This window comes from Ixodes scapularis, unplaced genomic scaffold, assembly GCF_016920785.2.
Source record: "Ixodes scapularis isolate PalLabHiFi unplaced genomic scaffold, ASM1692078v2 PGA_scaffold9__187_contigs__length_104089568, whole genome shotgun sequence".
NCBI classification, from domain to species: Eukaryota; Metazoa; Arthropoda; class Arachnida; order Ixodida; family Ixodidae; genus Ixodes; species Ixodes scapularis.
The window spans coordinates 57830867-57848288 of NW_024609884.1; the positions used below are offsets into that span (position 1 = coordinate 57830867).

At 45.0% G+C, this 17422-nt stretch overlaps 1 protein-coding gene across 1 annotated transcript in view; it reads left to right on the forward strand.

Moving 5' to 3' along the window:
* The window catches only part of LOC8024694 (TNF receptor-associated factor 2), a 30423-nt gene extending 16643 nt beyond the window's left edge, over window positions 1-13780 (forward strand). Inside the window, exons 3-9 of the mRNA XM_002406598.4 lie at window positions 9864-9938; window positions 11437-11508; window positions 11571-11768; window positions 11962-12195; window positions 13139-13189; window positions 13303-13542; window positions 13595-13780. Coding sequence (XP_002406642.3) covers window positions 9864-9938; window positions 11437-11508; window positions 11571-11768; window positions 11962-12195; window positions 13139-13189; window positions 13303-13530 — 858 coding nt within the window. The 3' untranslated portion in view covers window positions 13531-13542; window positions 13595-13780. The remainder of the gene's footprint in view (window positions 1-9863; window positions 9939-11436; window positions 11509-11570; window positions 11769-11961; window positions 12196-13138; window positions 13190-13302; window positions 13543-13594) is intronic.
* Window positions 13781-17422: the final 3642 nt, after the last annotated feature.

The window sequence follows — 17422 nt, forward strand, 5'->3', positions numbered from 1 at the left end:
CCTCGAGGATAGCGGCGGCCCGAGACGTAGTGCACGATGCCCAGAGTGCGGAAACCATGGTGCACGAGACGCCAAAATGATCGCGCAAAGCTGCAAGTCGCAAAAACGTGGGAGTTCGTCTCCACCTCTCCGCAGTTGGGGCACCGGGGATCGGGCACCGTTCCTTAACGTTAGAGACGATCCCTGGTCAGAAGAGCCTCCCATCCTCAACGCCACTCGAGGTCATCCACGTGTCCAGGAAGACGGCGGAATACCAAGGAGTCCCACGGAAAAGCGTTTGCCCGTACTCGCTCATCAACTATGATTCGCGTCAGCCGGTGGCTCGTCTCGCACCATTAGGTCTGGCATCATTCTGCTTCTTCTTGAAAAGTCACCACCGTTTGGTAGAAAGGGGTGTAATCTCAACGCTCGGGTAGAGGTTGCCGAGGGCCCGAGGTGCGAGCCTTCGACGCGAAAGACCCAAGAAATACAAGGCCAGACAGCGCGCCGGGTGTTCTGCGTGAAGGTGGATGGAGAGCGAAGCTGAGTATACCTCCTGTAACGATTGCCCACTATTATATACCCTTTTTATGGCAAACGCCACCAGGTGGTGCTCCAGTCTCTGACGTCCCAGAGAACTTCCGGTTTATAAAATGAATAAACAACGAGCCGCCATAGCAACGAGGCCACCTTAACATAGATGCTTGAAATGTAGATGAAACGTTTAACCAACAATTCTCCAGGTGAACGCCAAAAGAACGAAGGGGTGCGAGATCTGTTAAAATGTTTTGAGTATTCTTGTAAACCAACTTGCCTCCTCCAAGATGTAATATTGTACAGCCGAAGGTCTTTTTTAAATCTCAAACTTTGTTCTCCATATATAATTTATGCTTTCTAGCACAGGTGACATAAGCAAACTCAACAGGCTTGCAAAGACGGCGCGACCGGAAGTTCCTTGGGATGCAAGCGGCAGTTCAAGTTTGTAAACAGCAAAAGGGTCTATACCAAATGATTGACGAAAGAAACGTAAATGCACTGTACCAATTTCTTTTTTTTTATTTGAAAGACTTAGTACTTTGCCGTTGCCGCGGCAACTAATGCAACCACAATCGATACCAGGAAACGCATGCGGAGAGCGCTACGTGCTTATCATCCATCACATGATTTTGACACTTGTTTTGTGTTTTTCTTATTGAAACAAGTGTCAAAACCACATACATGTTAAGAGATAAGGCACGCGCGAACAGTGATAAGGCGCGCGTGGGTTTTCTGTCGACTATTTTATCTTTTACCCAGAGGGGCACAAGTGTTAATACACAAGGCCCGCACCGTTGCTGCGCTCACCGAAGACATACTCGCACGGTGGCGTAGCTACAAACCACGGTGGGGCCGCCCACCCGACCAAGCGCCATCGGAAGGGTCCGAGCCCGCTGCACTTGTCGTCTGCACTACGTGCACCGCCGGCGTAAGCCCGACGATCCGACACTTACTCTGGGATTGTGCCGGCTTGCGAGACAAAAGAGCCGAACACCTGGGGCCTCACATCGACACTTCAGAGGCCTGGATCACACCGGTTAACGAGGCACGGGCCAGGGAGACGCTAATTTCCTTAGGGGAGTTCGCGCGCTCGACAGGAGTGCACCGCCGGATCTAAACTTTTCCTACCTATTTTCCCCTTCCCTCAATGAGGCCATGGCGCCACCCTTTTGAAAATAAATTTAATAATCATCATCATCTTTCGACTACTGTTCTGTCAACAAACACAAGAAAAAGAAAAAAACGACCAACGAGTTATATACAGCTTAGCTGTAAAAATTACCGGTTACCGTTTGGAGCCGGCTACCGTTATACTTTTTTCCGGTTCAGTTTTGGTTCAGTTTTAAGATGGCGGCGAAGATTTCGGTTTGGTTCAGTCCCGATTCGGAACTGAACCCGAAACATGGTTTTTAAACCCGACGAGAAAAGTTGCGGTAGCTCGAGGAACGCGAAAAGCACGAGCGAACATTCAATCGCTCGGGACAGGTGTGTTTCGGCGTCTCGCCGCAGCGGGGCGCCCGTTTCATGACTCTTGTCTGCCGCTCTACCTTTTCACTTTCAGCGGCCACGTAACGTAACGATCTGCTAGGCTTTGTCAGTGTAGAGGAGGCTATGATGCTTCGAAGTAATACGCGAGCTCCCGGTTGCACTGCCTCTCTGGGCGGTTGCGGGATCGCTATAGTCACGCCCATGTCCAACGAGAGTGACTAATAGAAAGATCCAACACCGACAAGCCTCAAGCAAATGAAGCACGCACGCGAATGAATCATTAGCAGGCTCGGGATCGCTCGTGCTTACTTCAAAAGTACCGAAAGACAACAAGCCTGTCAAAGATGCCTTCGTGTGCGTGCTTCATTTTTGTTTGTGTGCACGTTTTTACAGCCTGAAGTTAGTCTGCCTCAACTGATGACTTGTCTCTCAGCTGTAGATGAGAAATATAGCCAGTGCACTACAACCGCCAGCCTGGAATTTTTAACGTCCACCACGCAGTAGTGATACATGACCGCACGTCGGTACGATGCTCATCCAGTTCGAAACGAGCGGTTTTGCGCATTGGTAAGAGCGCAATGGTAAGAGTGGCACCGCGGCCCTCCATGGTACGGGCTCTCGCCTTTCCGCGGTGCCACGGCTCTCCTGAGCCAATAAAGATTACGATTAGAACCAAGCGGTCATTCAATAGGTAGAAAATAGCTTTCTACCAAAAGTGACACGTAGGTTTTTTTTTTTTTTTTTTTATCTTTCTCATTTTTAGGCAAAATCACATGAACCTCTGAATCAGTTTAGTGTCTTCATAAATAACCTCAAGAGTTCACTATGCTCTTGTTTGTTGTAAACACCTCTTTCAACAGTGATATTACTATGTCACGGTGGAATGAACCGGTGCTATCTTACCTGTCTGGATTAATTCTATCCCCACCCCTGCCCGTTTCGATCTGGATGAGCATCGTACCGGCGTGCGGTCGTGTATCACTACTGCGTGATGCACGTTAAAGACCCCAGGCTAGCGGTTGTACTGCACTGGCTAAATCGCTCATCTACAGCTAAGATAAAAGTCGCTCGTTAAGGAAGAATAAGTTCAGGCTGTATAAACATACCTACAGCCCAATTTTTTTTTTTACTAAGTCTTTTTGTTGTGTTTGCTTTTGTCTTGCAAGTAGCGTCAAACGCGCCAGTGCACGAGGCCCGTGCCTCGAGTATGGCGTAGCACTGAAATTAGTAGAATTAGCTGCCCTTGGAAGTGAATGGCGGCGGAACACCCACTCCTGGCGCGTGTCGTACGCGTTTCCACAACAATGGTTGGCGGTACTTGAAAGCGTGAATTTTATCGAGAGACTTTACTCTGCACTTTCCGGCAGCGCCTTCAACTTTTGGAATCTATGAGGATAGTCGACATTGGAGTCCTGGAAAATATTTGTTATCTTTGAAGAACAGAGCGGGCTGTCACGTATATATGACCAAAGACAAGACGTCCAAATCTAACCTTCGTGTGCACAATAACGAAGCATTCGCATCTTCTTCCAGCAAGCTCCATCTGTCAAGAAAAAAAAAAAAAAAAAAGAAGCGAGAAACGTTAGCTTGAATTTTTGTTAAGAGGATCATGATTTCTTGAAAATTACCTTTGGCACTGCGTATGCAAGTAATTTATCAGTCATGCTTATCTAGACAGATATCTTATAATAGTATTGTTCTTCAAGGCAGACAAATTATTTTTTAGTGCAGACAAACAACGACGCTTCATGTGGTGGAGCTGCAAGATGCATCTTTGTTCAGCTGGTGTGTGAATAACAAAATATCGGTACACGAGAAATGTCTTTAAACCTGTCACCCCAATTTCACGTCAGCTCACCAAGAATGAAAAAGTCAAGGAGAGACTGCTCACGATCTCGGCGCAATTTTGGCAGGATCTAGTAAATGCACAACTTATAAAACAGAAATATAAGCCTGTAGGTACCAAGGTTAAGACAGTGCCACTAGAGAGAAAATTAAGAAAGTTTCCGAGAAAAGAGGACCGTGATTTTCTGCCCGGGTAAATAAACTATGCATCGCAGGAAGATTGAACTCCATGAGAACATGACGCTAGTGGTCGGGATAGGTAGACGCGAAAGCTTGAAAACGTAACGTTACCAGAATTCAAGAAGGAAAAAAAAAAGATTGAGAAACACGAATTTTGTTTGAGTCGAAGTCTACCTAAGCCTAATATCGCCAAAACAAGAATATACATTATGAACGCTTGTCGGAGTCATATCGGTAAAAATCACTTGTCAGCAGGAAACATAATATTTTTTTTCTTGGTGACAAGTTCATTTTTTACTCAAATAGGTGCTCAGGAGCACAGAGTGTTACTTCTTCTTTTGTCGATATTAGGCTTAGGTGGACGTCGGCTCAGATAAAATTTTCATCTTCAATAATCTTTTGATTCAGGTATCATTTTCAAACTTCCGCGTTCTTTCTCAATCGCTATCACGTTTTCACTGCGTTTGAGTTTTCTGCATGCATAGTTTACTTATCCGGGCCGAAAAAACACGGCACTCTTTTCTCAAAAGCTAAAGTGTGTCCGAGAAAAAGCAAACGAAGAAACGTTTTTTCTCTTTTTTTTTTTTTTTTTTTCTAATCGAAAAAATCATCGCCGAGCGCTCATTCTTCGCCCAAATGTAGCACTAGAGGTCTGAACCAGATACCAAAGTTTCACCATTAACCGTTATATTATGCAAAAGTTCTGCGATTTTCTGAAATTTTCAATGGGAACATGGGGCCCGTTTTCGCCCGTCTTCGGTGACTAGCGCCATAAAGCTTCGTGTACCCGAGAGCTCGGTCTGCCTTCAGTTACCGAATTGAAATTTCAGAAAATCACTTATAACTTTTTGATAACGTAAGGATTTGTGCTGAAAGTTTGGTATCTGGTTCGGACCTCTAGCTCTATATTTGGGTGGAGAATTAACGTTTGGCGATGCACAGTTTATTTCTGCAGTAAAAAAAACCTGGTTACTCTTTTGTTTGTGTGCGTGTGTCTGTGTGTGTGTGTGGGGGGGGGGGGGGGGCACTGCGTATTTGTATAACATTTTTATATCCTTCCTACGCGTCTTCCGCGAAAAGCAGAAACACAGGATCGGATAGGAGACGACAAAATAAAACAAATATTTGTCTGCTTTATAATATTTTTTTTTAATTTATCAGAGAGAAAAGTTTATATCTAAACGCCAACTGAAGCTGCATCGCCGTTTATATACTTCCTTAAACTCATTATTTATCGCGGTTATCCTGCTCGTCGCTAGACTAGCGCCTACAGTCTAAAAAAAGCCCGTGAGACTGCTTTCCCGCACAAATTTCGGAGAGCCAATCACCGCAACTTACGGAGGCGGCTCAGCGTTCGGTTGGATATAATTAATTAAAAAAGTAAGCAACGAACTGTACAAATAATGTATATTTTAAAATAAAAAAATGGTAGAAATTGTATTAATTTATGGTGCTATAAAACAGAATCACGCCAACTAATCAAAATTACGAGACATTAAATTATGAAGCATCCTTCGATATTACATTTTCCAGAACTTTCATATTGATATGTTACACGTTAAGAATGTTATTAGACCTCAAACTTTTCCCATTCAGTTAGGGCAAATTGCAATTTCTTAATATAAATTGCAGATGGCGATACGTGTTCAAGAATAGCTTGATCTGCATTTGCCGTCGTATGCCACTTGGAACGCCACGTAAAAGACAGAAAAAGCGCCAGATGTCAGGGTGTCAGATGCCTTGATGCCCGCAGTACAGCGAGACAGGGATGTCAGAACAACAAGCGCGAGGCTGCGGGGCACCACAGCTGCTTTTGCGCGCGTTCTACTGTGCGTCGGTACCACCAACGTTGGGGTCGGTACAAATGCCTGGCGCGATCCAAATGAAATTGGCGCCATGAAAGGGATTCCGCCACATATGCGAAAAAATTTGAATGTTTGTATCACTTGCAATAATCATTTTTGCAGTAAAACTATGCTTGTGGGAATGGTTCGACTATATTTTGTCTCAAAAACCACCCTGGTGGCTCTTAAGTGGCAATGATATCAAAACACAACACAAAATATTAAAACGTCTAAGTATCTCTGAGCCAACGCACTGGCCCATGAGTCCATATTTGTCGGGTTTAAATATCGGCCGAGGTTCCCGCAATCGGAGGCTAATCTGAGATTCGGTTGCACGTCAAAAGATCTCCAGTTAGTCAAAATAAACCCGCAATTCTTTTTATCGGGGCGTGTTAGGTGATTTTTGTTGGTTTGGCTTGTAAAATCCTAAGATCTGAATATTCTTAGTTCGGAGCGCAGCCAACGCTACGAGCTGATAAAGTCGCTGAAGCAGCGCCAAGAGCGCGAGGTGAAGCAGTGCGTTCTCCTTCTGTACCTGTGCGGTCCGGCTAAACTAGAGCCATAAATAAATTATGCTTCATACACATCTTGGTGCTTAAAATGGTGGATGTCAGTTATCTGAAGCTTTATCTGAAATCACAGGAAACGCTTTCCCGTCCTCCACAAACGTTTAAACAGTCCGCGACAAAGCAAAGCAATGTTACACAACCTTTCTAACACCGAATCTAATGATGAGGAAGTCTCACTTTTGAATAATGACGATCGGCAGTTGCGTCTGCTTTGCATACGAGCAAACGAGCAAATTGGTGGCGCCCAGCACAATATCGGGGAACGGAGTGCCGATACTCTAAGCGCAGCTCATTTAGTGGCTCTAACCCGGAGCATTCTATTTCGCGAATTGCAAAAAAAAAAAAAAAAAAAAAAGCGAAACTTGCCACGTGTGCCACAATCAATACAAACATTCCAAACTTTACATGTGGCCACTCGCGTGGGTAAACAATGTTGTTTGTCAATAACAATTGCGATTGTATGAAATCACGTGGGAAAAACTCGTTCTAAGCACGTGACCATTGGCATGCAGTGAATACTCATAATTTGCGCCGAGATGATTGGTAGCTGTCAGCAGGTGGAGTTTTTCTATCAACCCAGAATTAGAATGCTTCCTTCTTTCTGTTGTAGGCAATCAGGAGACAACTTACTCCAAATCTGAGGGTAATAATGTACTATGAACGTTCAAACATAACGGCCCGAGCAGTATATGGGTACAAGCTTTAGCAACAATGTGTAAAGTTGGGCGAGTTGGTTGATGGTCATATTGAATAGGTTAAAACAGCGAAAAACGACGAGGGACCAGTAAAAGGAAACACACAGACACAGCGATGACTTACAACTGAAATTTCTACTTCTGCGCCATTCAGCAAGTAAACTTGGAACGAGATAAACATACAAGAAATCGACCCGATAACACGTCATCTTCCCATCAAGCCAGCACATGGCTACACGTATTTACCCGACTTTCTGAAAAAAATTTATCTCATCATGGTGAGATCAATTGTATCAGAACTTTTTTTTTACCTCTCTGATAAAATTCATCTCATCATGATGAGATGAATTTTATCAGAAAGGCGGGTAAATACGTGTAGCCACGTGTCGGCTTGACAAGAGGATGACGGGTTATCGGGTCGATTTTTTGTATGTTTATCTCGATCCAAGTTTACTTGCTGAATGGCGCAGAAGTAAAAATTTAAGTTGTAAGTCAGCGCTGTGTCTGTGTTTTTCCTTTTACTGGTCCTTCGTCGTTTTGCGCTGTTTTAACCCATTCAATACAAGGTTTAGCTTTCGATGCACCCTTAACTTTCGATTCGGAAACCGCTAGTGTAAAATGTAACGCTGTTTCAGTCTTAATCAACGTACCATGTGCGTGCTTACACTATATTTTATACAAAGTCAAGCTGTACCCGTTTGCATCTTTTTTCATTCTTCGCACCACTACTTGAGTGCATAAATCACCCAATTAAGACTGGTAGATTGCTTAAACTCTGTGCAATTAAAAGCTCTCCACAGATCCAGAATCCTTGCCTGGCCAGTTATTGAATTTATCACTGAGTTGGTATTACAGTTCTCATCATTTATTGGTGAGAATTCATTTTTAATCTTGGCATTTTTCTATTATGACTCCCACACCAGTCGTACTTTGGGTTTACCAGTCTCAACATCTAAACCTGAGTGTCATTTTTTGTGTTTGCCAGTCTCGGGGTTTTGATCAAAATAATCACCCAGCTACCTAAATGAGGCACCTGACCGCCCCAAAAAATAGTTAATTTGTTTTGATTTTTGAGGTATTTAATTCCTTAAGCTAGAATTTTGAAATCCCAAGTCTATCACGTCATCACGTTTTCCTGGAAATCCACTAAGAGTCAAACACATGCACGCAAAAGGGCCGGCCCGTCGTAAAAATCTGATCACATTGAAATATCTGTAATTGGCCTCCGAAATTCCCGTGGGGTGCAAACGGCGCCCAGGCAATTTTATATTTTTCAACGCGTCGGTTGTTTTGTTGTGCGTGTATCTTGCCATTTGGCTCAGGGCGATTTTCGCGTTTTGTTCTGACCACATTTGCTGGAGACGTGAGCTCGGAGCGTAGGCAACTGGCCCCCTTGCACGACAACTGGCGCAGCCATGCGCGTTCCAAAGAAAGCTCGCGCAGAGAAAAACAAGCGAAGGACCAGGAATGTCAAATTCATGATATAGAAAAATACCGCACTGTATCGAAGCACCACCACATACGATTTCTCGCATTAATGTGCAGGCCTGGAAGGCGATCCCACCGCCGTCTGTTGGTTCAGAATCCCACTAACCAAGGGTGGGGTTGCACCTTAACTGGAGAAAATCGATCCCCAAATCTGGAATTACCCATCCAGTCCTTGAACAGACGCTTCGGCCCGTTTTCACATGATAAAGGATGGAGCGTGCTTTCACTCTTCACCGTCACGCACACTGCGGAAAAGAGTGGAACTGTGCTCCGCTTTATACCTTATCCTGGAACACTACCAAGGCTGCGCGCGCCAGGTCAGTGCACTGGAAGGCGGTGTAATCCAAGGTATGCCACAGCAAAATCAGAGTTCAAAGCTCAGACTTGCGCTTGAAGCCTGTTTCCCACTGTGTATACCATTAACAAAACACGAAGGGAGTGACGCTGGTAGGAAGTACTGGAATGCAACATCCGGCAAGCCTCAGAGTAGCAGTGTACGTTCCGCGTAGATCTTCAGGAGCCTAAAGAGGCCTTCTCCTAACAAAACGTCGGGCGCCATGTACCTGGAGACTTATACTTCTTTAAAACAGTATACATTGCCTTCTCTCCACCTAACGTATGAGTACGAGATAATTCTATCAGGCTCTATAAAAATTAGTGGATGAACAAAGGGACATGTTTACTGCATGGAGGCTGGCAGTCAAGACAAATGGGTGTTTTATAATACTTCACGAAAATTGGAAAAGTGAAGATGGTTCCTCATTCTTTTGACGACACTGCCGGGTCCCCTGCCTCGGAAATGATATATCAAGCATTCAGATATGTTAGCTAGCGCGAGTAATGGGCAAAGTAACTTACGGCCTGCCAAAGACAACAGCCTCGGTTATGTGGAATAAATTTGGTGGAAGTTTGTTTTTAACACGTTGTCAGCAACACGGAATAAAAGAGTAATGGCGGCGAGAGAATACATCCTATTTGCAGACAGTTTTATGCTGTTTTCCTATTTAAAAAGCCATAAATCTTGAACACTACACAATTCTATAATTTCGTGGTCCCTTCAAAAACTTCCAGTACGTAGACTCTCCAAGCACCCAATAAATGAAACATCCGATTCCAGTTGAACCGCAACAAGGTGTCGAATTGGGCTAGATAAATGGTCACGTTAAAATGACATTAAAACAGCGCCTAGTTGAACCATAATTGCTCGCATTCTGACTTTGTTATCCTCAAATATGCAGCCCCTACACCAGTCACAAGGAGCATCGACCAGAAGGAGGACCTGTAGACTTTCTGTCGTCGGCTGCGCATTTGAGGTGAGATCAAGGGATCGTTGATGTCACTGCTCGAACTCGTAAACCACTCAGTCAGAAATCTCTGAACCCCCATAACTAAATGCCTGCATGATTACATCTTTGTGGAACACTAAGAATGTGAGCTATCATTGCTGCGTATACCGACGGAGTACAACCAACCTTTTTATAGAAAAAAAAATTGCCGGGGTATGTAAACCGGGTTTCCCTTGAAAGGGACGTGATTTCAAGACGAGAAATCCAATCAACGGTTGTGCCACTTGCAATTAGCAAGCCAGCTGCCAGAAGGTATGGGACGTTGCAATACTATTTAACTAAATGAATCGCATGGCGATAATAAGCCATGACACTGCGAGTTTGGTGTGTAAACGAGCGTGCTCACCTCGGAACTGGTCCATCTATAGATACGACAACTCGTAATGTTTTATGTGCTTCGTCTATAAGCCACGTTTTCAGTGAAACAAAGATAGATGACAAACATTCACCAGAGACACTTAAACTGCCTACGTGTAGGAATGCTTTCGCATTCCTACACGCGGCGCGTTCTTACAAGCAGCGCGCCACGTCTTCCTATCGCACACGGCGCTCCGGCGGTGACATCACGCTCCCCCACTGCGCAGGAGCGGCGAACCCCGCCGGCTTCACGACGGCTTCCGTGACGAAGCATCTGCGTTGCTGTGCTTTTCTTTGTGTTTTATTTCTGAGACGCGTCTTATTCAGAGCCGTTTATACGGAGAGAGTTTGGCCAATGGGCGGAGCTTGTTGCCCGCTAGAACTAGCGGATATTGCGATAACACAAAATGGCGTTACTTCTTTGTCTCGTTTATACGTAAGAAATCGCATAGAGCTCCTATGAGTCAAAGCCACAAAATGACGGACCGAAATAGTCATCCCCCGGTTGTCAGACTACGCTGCTGTGGTTGCCAGACTGTCGAAATCTCCTTGAAAAGGTTAAACTCTCTCAGTATAAACGGCTCTGGTCCGCTTTGACCTTAAGCGCCCCCGCCGGCTTCCGTGACGAAGCATCTGCGTTGCAGTGCTTTCCTTTGCGATTTATTTCTGCACGCGCATGCTTGATGACTTGCATTTAGGTGCCGTTTCGCTCAGCCAATGGGCATTTAGGTACCGTTACACTCAGCCAATGGGACTAGGTGCCGTTTTTCGCGGTTACAGACAACGCCGGTTGCGCTCCATGCTGGGACCACTTAATGCTTTCGCATTAACAAGCTGCCATAAACTCTATAGTAACTTTTAGCTTAAAAAGAGCAGCGTGGCTTCTAGTTCATCTAATTATGACTGGCCTGATTTCAACATCCCTGTAGCGCCTTCTCAGCACAGGAACGAATATCCTAGTGATAAATGCCGCCCTAATTTCCCACTACCTGTCGCACATAGATAGATTAAGAGCAACGGGAATGCAGCTTATTACAATTGACACAGTTTAAGCACCAGTCCTTTTTTAGCTGAAAAAATGTCCGCCTATTGTACACATTCATCGCAGGGAACACACGAGGAACTGGAGAAACACGAGACGCTCGAGAGCCACATGAACTTCCTCCTGTCCTACACCGAGGTGAGCGGCGGCCGTGGCCGGTGTGGCAGAAAGCAACAAGAACCCTTGGATTTGACTTCCAGAGAGCCAACGGATCCATCCGAACAGTTCAGGAGGCGCTGGCAGAAAGCCACCAGGAAAAGCTAGAACTTCAGAGCGGCTTCAACGCCATCAAGGAGCAAATGAACCTAGTGCTACGAGAACACCAGGTCCTCAAAGACCAGGTGCGGTTGCTTACATCGAGGCTGAACGAAGAACAGCGCCACTGGCAGAGGATATCCGTGAGTTGATCATCCCACGTCCTCCCAACCTGATGGAACACTCTGTAAGTTCCAGCTCAATTCTGCTCCTTTACCTTCTCTTTTTGCGCAACCAATTGCCCTGCAGCCGTGTCTTGTCCAGACATAATAGATGCTGATAAACGGCCAAATCATGGAGACTGTGGTAATGACGAAGCTCGTACCGACTCCGCAGCGCGCGGTGGACGTGCAATTGGAAGAGGCCATCTCACGCTCCTGGACCCAGGGGAAGTTCATGTGGCGCATCCATCCATACAGCCGCCTAAAGCTTCAGCAGCAGAATGAAGACATTGCCCGGGTAGTCAGCCCGGCGTTTTACACTGGCGTGCCCGGCTACAAGCTGAGACTTATGGCGGACCTCAATGGTTACGGAGAAGGCAGGGGCAGCCACTTGTCCCTCTTCTTGCAGGCGAGTCGGCCATTTGGTTTGTCTTCAGCTTTTCGTTTCCCCCGATTTTATCAGCCCTGATACAAACGGATGCAGTGCTCCCGAAACGAGAATACGAAACAAAGGGTCCTTGAAAAAACCCTGGGTGGTTGTAGGAACCCGCTGCATTGTTTGTGAAGGAAACAGTTTTTTTTTTCTCGATTATTTTCTTTATTGTTGCAAAATTTAAGAATAACGCTAAATAAATAAAAATAAAAAAAAACAATTTGTAAAAAAATGAATGTGTGGTGAAACTTTCAATTGAAGAATGCATTGTAAATATGCCGGTTTCGCAAGTTACCAAATATACAATTCCGAGAGCACTGGAAACTTACTTCCGCGAGTTTAAAGGTCTCGAGATGGTATAAAGCTAAAAAAACGTTTGGGTCGCAATTCTGTCAAACGTCGAGAACAGAGTATGCATCTTTTACAGCCCTACATAATGGAATTAGTTTTTCAATTGACCTATATTTTCCTTCTGATAACGCAAGACTTTATAGTTGGAAATAGTTTTCCTATTTTTAAATATTTCCAATTTCCCACAAACCTGTGATATCATGACCGCCTTGTTAATTATATATCTCGGTGATATAATAAATTCCGAACTGAAACGAAGCTGCATCCTTATTTATTTATTTACTTCAAATCCACGAGGGTATTGCAGAGGGGAGTGGGGTTACAGGTACATAAACAAGAAACAAAAAAAAAAAAAAAAAACAACAACAAATTCTAGGAATGCTTTCAATACATATGTTTCACGTCGGGGATTAAATTGGAGCGATAAAAACTATTGATTCCCTTTCGGTTACTACAAAAGCCCGCCACAATAACGCAGCTTTCAAGTGACATGGGAAACACGATACCACCCTTTGTATGATCGAACACTATCCCAACAATTTTCACTGACGACTCTCTATGAACGCAGATAATGCAAGGAAAGTTTGACAGCGTCATAGACTGGCCCTGCAAGAACGAGGTGGGTGTATTAGAGCTTCTTGTTTCCTTATTTTCGGCCAGTTTGTTTTTAAATGTTATTTGCTTTGAGAAATGTTCTCCACCATGTCCGTTTTTCTTTCTTATACATTATAGCACATGCTGCGCGTCGTCGACCAGTCTGCACGAGGAATGCATTACGACAAGCTCCAATTGTTCCGGAACATCCCTTCAAAGAATAAGCACATCATGGGTCGTCCTTTCGAGGAGTGCAATGTGCCCATCGGATTCCACACCATGATTGCGCTGCAGGATCTCGAGAACGAGCGCAACGGATACCTCAGAAACGATACCGTAATCATCATGTATAGGTGCAAGATATAAGCTTTTGCACTCATATATATATATATATATATATATATATATATATATATATATATATATATATATATATATCAAACTGATGGCCTAACAAAAAAATATATCCATGCATCTTTCTACGTTCACCCGACCACCACCGCAAAGATGTGCGTTGAAAACGACAGGTACTCTAAGAAAAAATCCGTTCTTGAAAGGTTCTAAGACGGCCCAAGAATTCTTTCAGCTCGTGAATAACGGTTTCGCTTCAAGTATTATCGCCCCTGGCGCACTAGAAACGCAACTGGGCGATGAAGATCTCTTTTGCATCTTAAAAGGAGCTTGAAAGATCCCCTTATAGGTTTTTCAAGAAGAGCCCTTTTAGAAGTGCTTAAAAGAACTTTTTAGGGTGCAAAATATGGACAACCCGAAGTCCCCCATAGAGTTCCTTTACGGCCATATTTTTTTTAGTGTAGCCCACACTAAAAATATCTGGTCGTAAAAGAACTTTTAAGCCGGGGTCCCACTGCTCATACGTCATAAAAAAAAGACAGTCTGCAAACACGAGTCACCGCAATATCCGTGGTTCGAATGCCGCCTGCGAAGCTTTCTCCTTGAACTCATTGCCATGCGGCATTCTAAACAGGGATCTCGAGGTGACTAGCATTCGAATCTGTATGCATGCGGTCTTTTATATGATGTACAAGAAACGTGACTCCGGCTTTAGAGGTTCTTCGGTTTGTCCATATTTTACACCCTAAAATGTTGTTTTAAGCACTCCCTGAAGGGGTTCTGCGTAAAAATCCTATAAGGTTTTTTTAAGCCCCTTTTTTTATGCGAAACAGTTCTTTATCCCCCAGTGGCCTTTCTAGTGCGCCAAGGGGTGATAGTGCTTGAGGCGAAACCGTTCTTCAAGAGCTGAAAGAGTTCTCGGGGCGTCAAAAACCTTTCAAAAACGTTTATTTTTTATATTTATTTTTTTAGATTGCAGTGTTCGTGACAAAAGGAGCCCCTCCAGCATAAAAAAAAAAAAATTATTTAGTTTCCTACAACCACTCCGGAGAAATATTCTTCTCTCTCGCCCTCTTTCTCTTTCTCTCATTAATTACTATCTAGTTTTCTGTTTTCCGAAACAATATCGGTTTACTTGTTAGTGAGCGCGTTGGTAATGATGTAGGTTTAGAAAGAGTTGTATACGTAAAGACAGGGGACGGGACAACACATCTTTCATGTGTTGTCCCGTCCCCTGTCTTTATGTATACAACTCTTTCTAAACCTACAATATCGCTTTCCATGTACGAATTCCGACATTACAAGAGTGTTCCTGTCTTCCCAGGTGTACTTTTCCTCTTCAAGCTGATTGCAGCTTTTGATGTGCGACTATAGGGGCTATTCACTGGACACCATTTTTAAATGCGTTGCTCAAAGCGCATGCTCAGATCAGAATGGGCTTATATTAATAGGCTGCTATGACCCGTAACCTTGATCGTGTGGAATGCACGTTGCAAAAGAGCCGTGGAAGCTCACCGCCAGCACGCGCTCTGCAGTCGTGCACACAGCTATGGCAGCCAGTGAATACTCCCTGACAGATTGTTTGATAAGTTTGCCTCTGGTCAAGAAGTTCCCCCCTTCATTATAAAGGACAGAACTCCCACTGTACACTGCGGTTGAACCTGATGAATACCAGTCCGAACCTAGCGTGCCTCAATGTCCTTCTGTTTAGGGTGACGCCCTCCTTTGTATTACCCGATGCCGGAAGCACGCGCGCACAGGGAAAATACAAATAAATCGTCAAAACAAAATGTCGCCGTAGAACAGTCAGCGCCACGAGCGCGTGCAGGACCACGCTCTTTCACGCGCTTTAGAAAAAAAAAAAGAAAAGTAAGAGTTCGGAACAAAATGGCCAGATGTCATCACGCTAAGCAAAGCGCATATGAAGGCACCCTAATCGAACCCATCGCCGGCGGAGATCGAGTACTATTAGCGGCGAGATGTTTTAGTGGCGCCCTCCTACGGTTCCCCTTTGTGACGTCATTACCTTGCAAACAACAAGTTCGATGGTGTTTGTAAATAGCATGGTGGAAGCTTGAAATCATTGCGCTATCAAAGGAACACTGCCAACACCGTCAAAATTAAAGTACTTTCATTCCTCTTATTTCCGTCGATGATAAATCCTTTTCTGACGTCATAGTCAGCGTTCGGCCAATCGTGGAAGGCCAATCACAGCGACGCTTTCGGTCGCACACGTCGCCAATACTCAAATGGGGTTGACATCGGAGAGGCTCGCTGAGCTTCGATGTGTCTCAAAGCGCTCGAGCAAAACACGATCTCTAGTGGAAGGTGGAATAAAAGGCTCAATAGCATGACCTACCCTTGAGAAAGAACGTCGAAGCATGCACGACACCGCACAAGCGAAGCTGAACGACGAATCAAAATGGTTCGTATCGTAAGGTATATACCAAGGCAGCGAGGTAAGCTAACACCACCTAGAATAATCAAAGCCTGTGCACTAGAAGTTTCACCTCACCTTAATTACATAAAGGGAGACACAGATTGGATACGAGTGCTGTGTCAGTGCTTGGTTGGGCCTCGCGTCCAGTCAACGAGTCGAAAGACGCTCGTCATCGTGTTCAGTTGCTGAGATTGGCGCCACCCGAGTGTGATGAGGTTCCGTGGAGGGAGGATCGGTGGCCGAGTGGTATATTGCACACACCAGCTCGGAGCATGTGGAGCGAAAGTTCTCGCTGTAGAACCCACGGATCCTGGGTTCAATCCTCGCCCCTGCCCGTTTCAATCTGGATGGTTATCGTACCGGCGTGCGGTCATGAAAGACTCCAGACTAGCGATTATACTGCACCAATTAAATTGCTGATCCACTGCGGAGACACCAGACGCCCATTGAGGCTCACTAACTTCCGGATGTATGAACATACATACGACATTATTATGTTTCATAGAGGAAACTTTTCGAAGGCCTTGAGTGCAAGGTGGTGTTGGGTAAGCAAACACTCGCGAACCCTTTCGTTGAAAGCTTTTTGTGGCAAGTAGTCGTAGTAGTAGAAAACGTTTATTTAGACCGCTTTAAGGAGACGGGGGGAGGGCAATGAGTCAATGCCGTCGAGGCCTGGACTCGCGGTACGGGGGAGGGCGATTATATACACTCTTTTAAGCCAGCTTCGTAAATAAAATGCAGAAGCGTGCACTGTAGAGTTTTGACTTGTTTGTATGGAGGGCCTGGGGAAAACGACACATTCCTCCATTGCAGCCACCCTGTTCTTGAGTCTTGCCTCGTGTTGCCTCGAGGCCTTTGCTGCCCATAATAGGTTATCTAGATCGACCACATTTTGGGGGTCCTAGTTGCATGTGGTGGTGTCCGCGCATTTTCCCACGCTGCTCTTCTGTTGGGCGTGCAGGCGGTTCTCCGTTGAAAGCCTTGCGGCAGTGGGTCGGAGATGGGTAGAAGGTGATCCCTCAGCGCATTACGGGACAATGGTTTGATCTGTTGTTTGGCTTCGTCAGGGTCAGAGTCGTCTTCGTCGTTGTCATCTTCGGGTGGGGAAGATACGTAGCCGTGGTCATGATGATGACTGGGCTGCGTCTGCATCTCGCGGAGTGTATAGGGCACGTATAGTGAGTATTCAGTGGCGGCCATTGCTGTGAGGTTTGAGGTCAAGTTCGCGCTGACAGCGAGCATTCGCCAGGTTCTCTTCGCACCGCTAAAACTTTTGTTCATGGCAAATAATAAGTTGTTTTCCTCAAAGTTCGTGCTGTTAACTGCATGTGAATAATTCGTATTGGCCAACGTTGGTATTGGCATGCAGCGTGCGTGACCGAAAGGGCCGCTGTTGTCTACATTCGCTATTGGCCAAACCTTCACTATGACGTCAACGTCTTTATTTAGATTAATTTTGCTTTCATG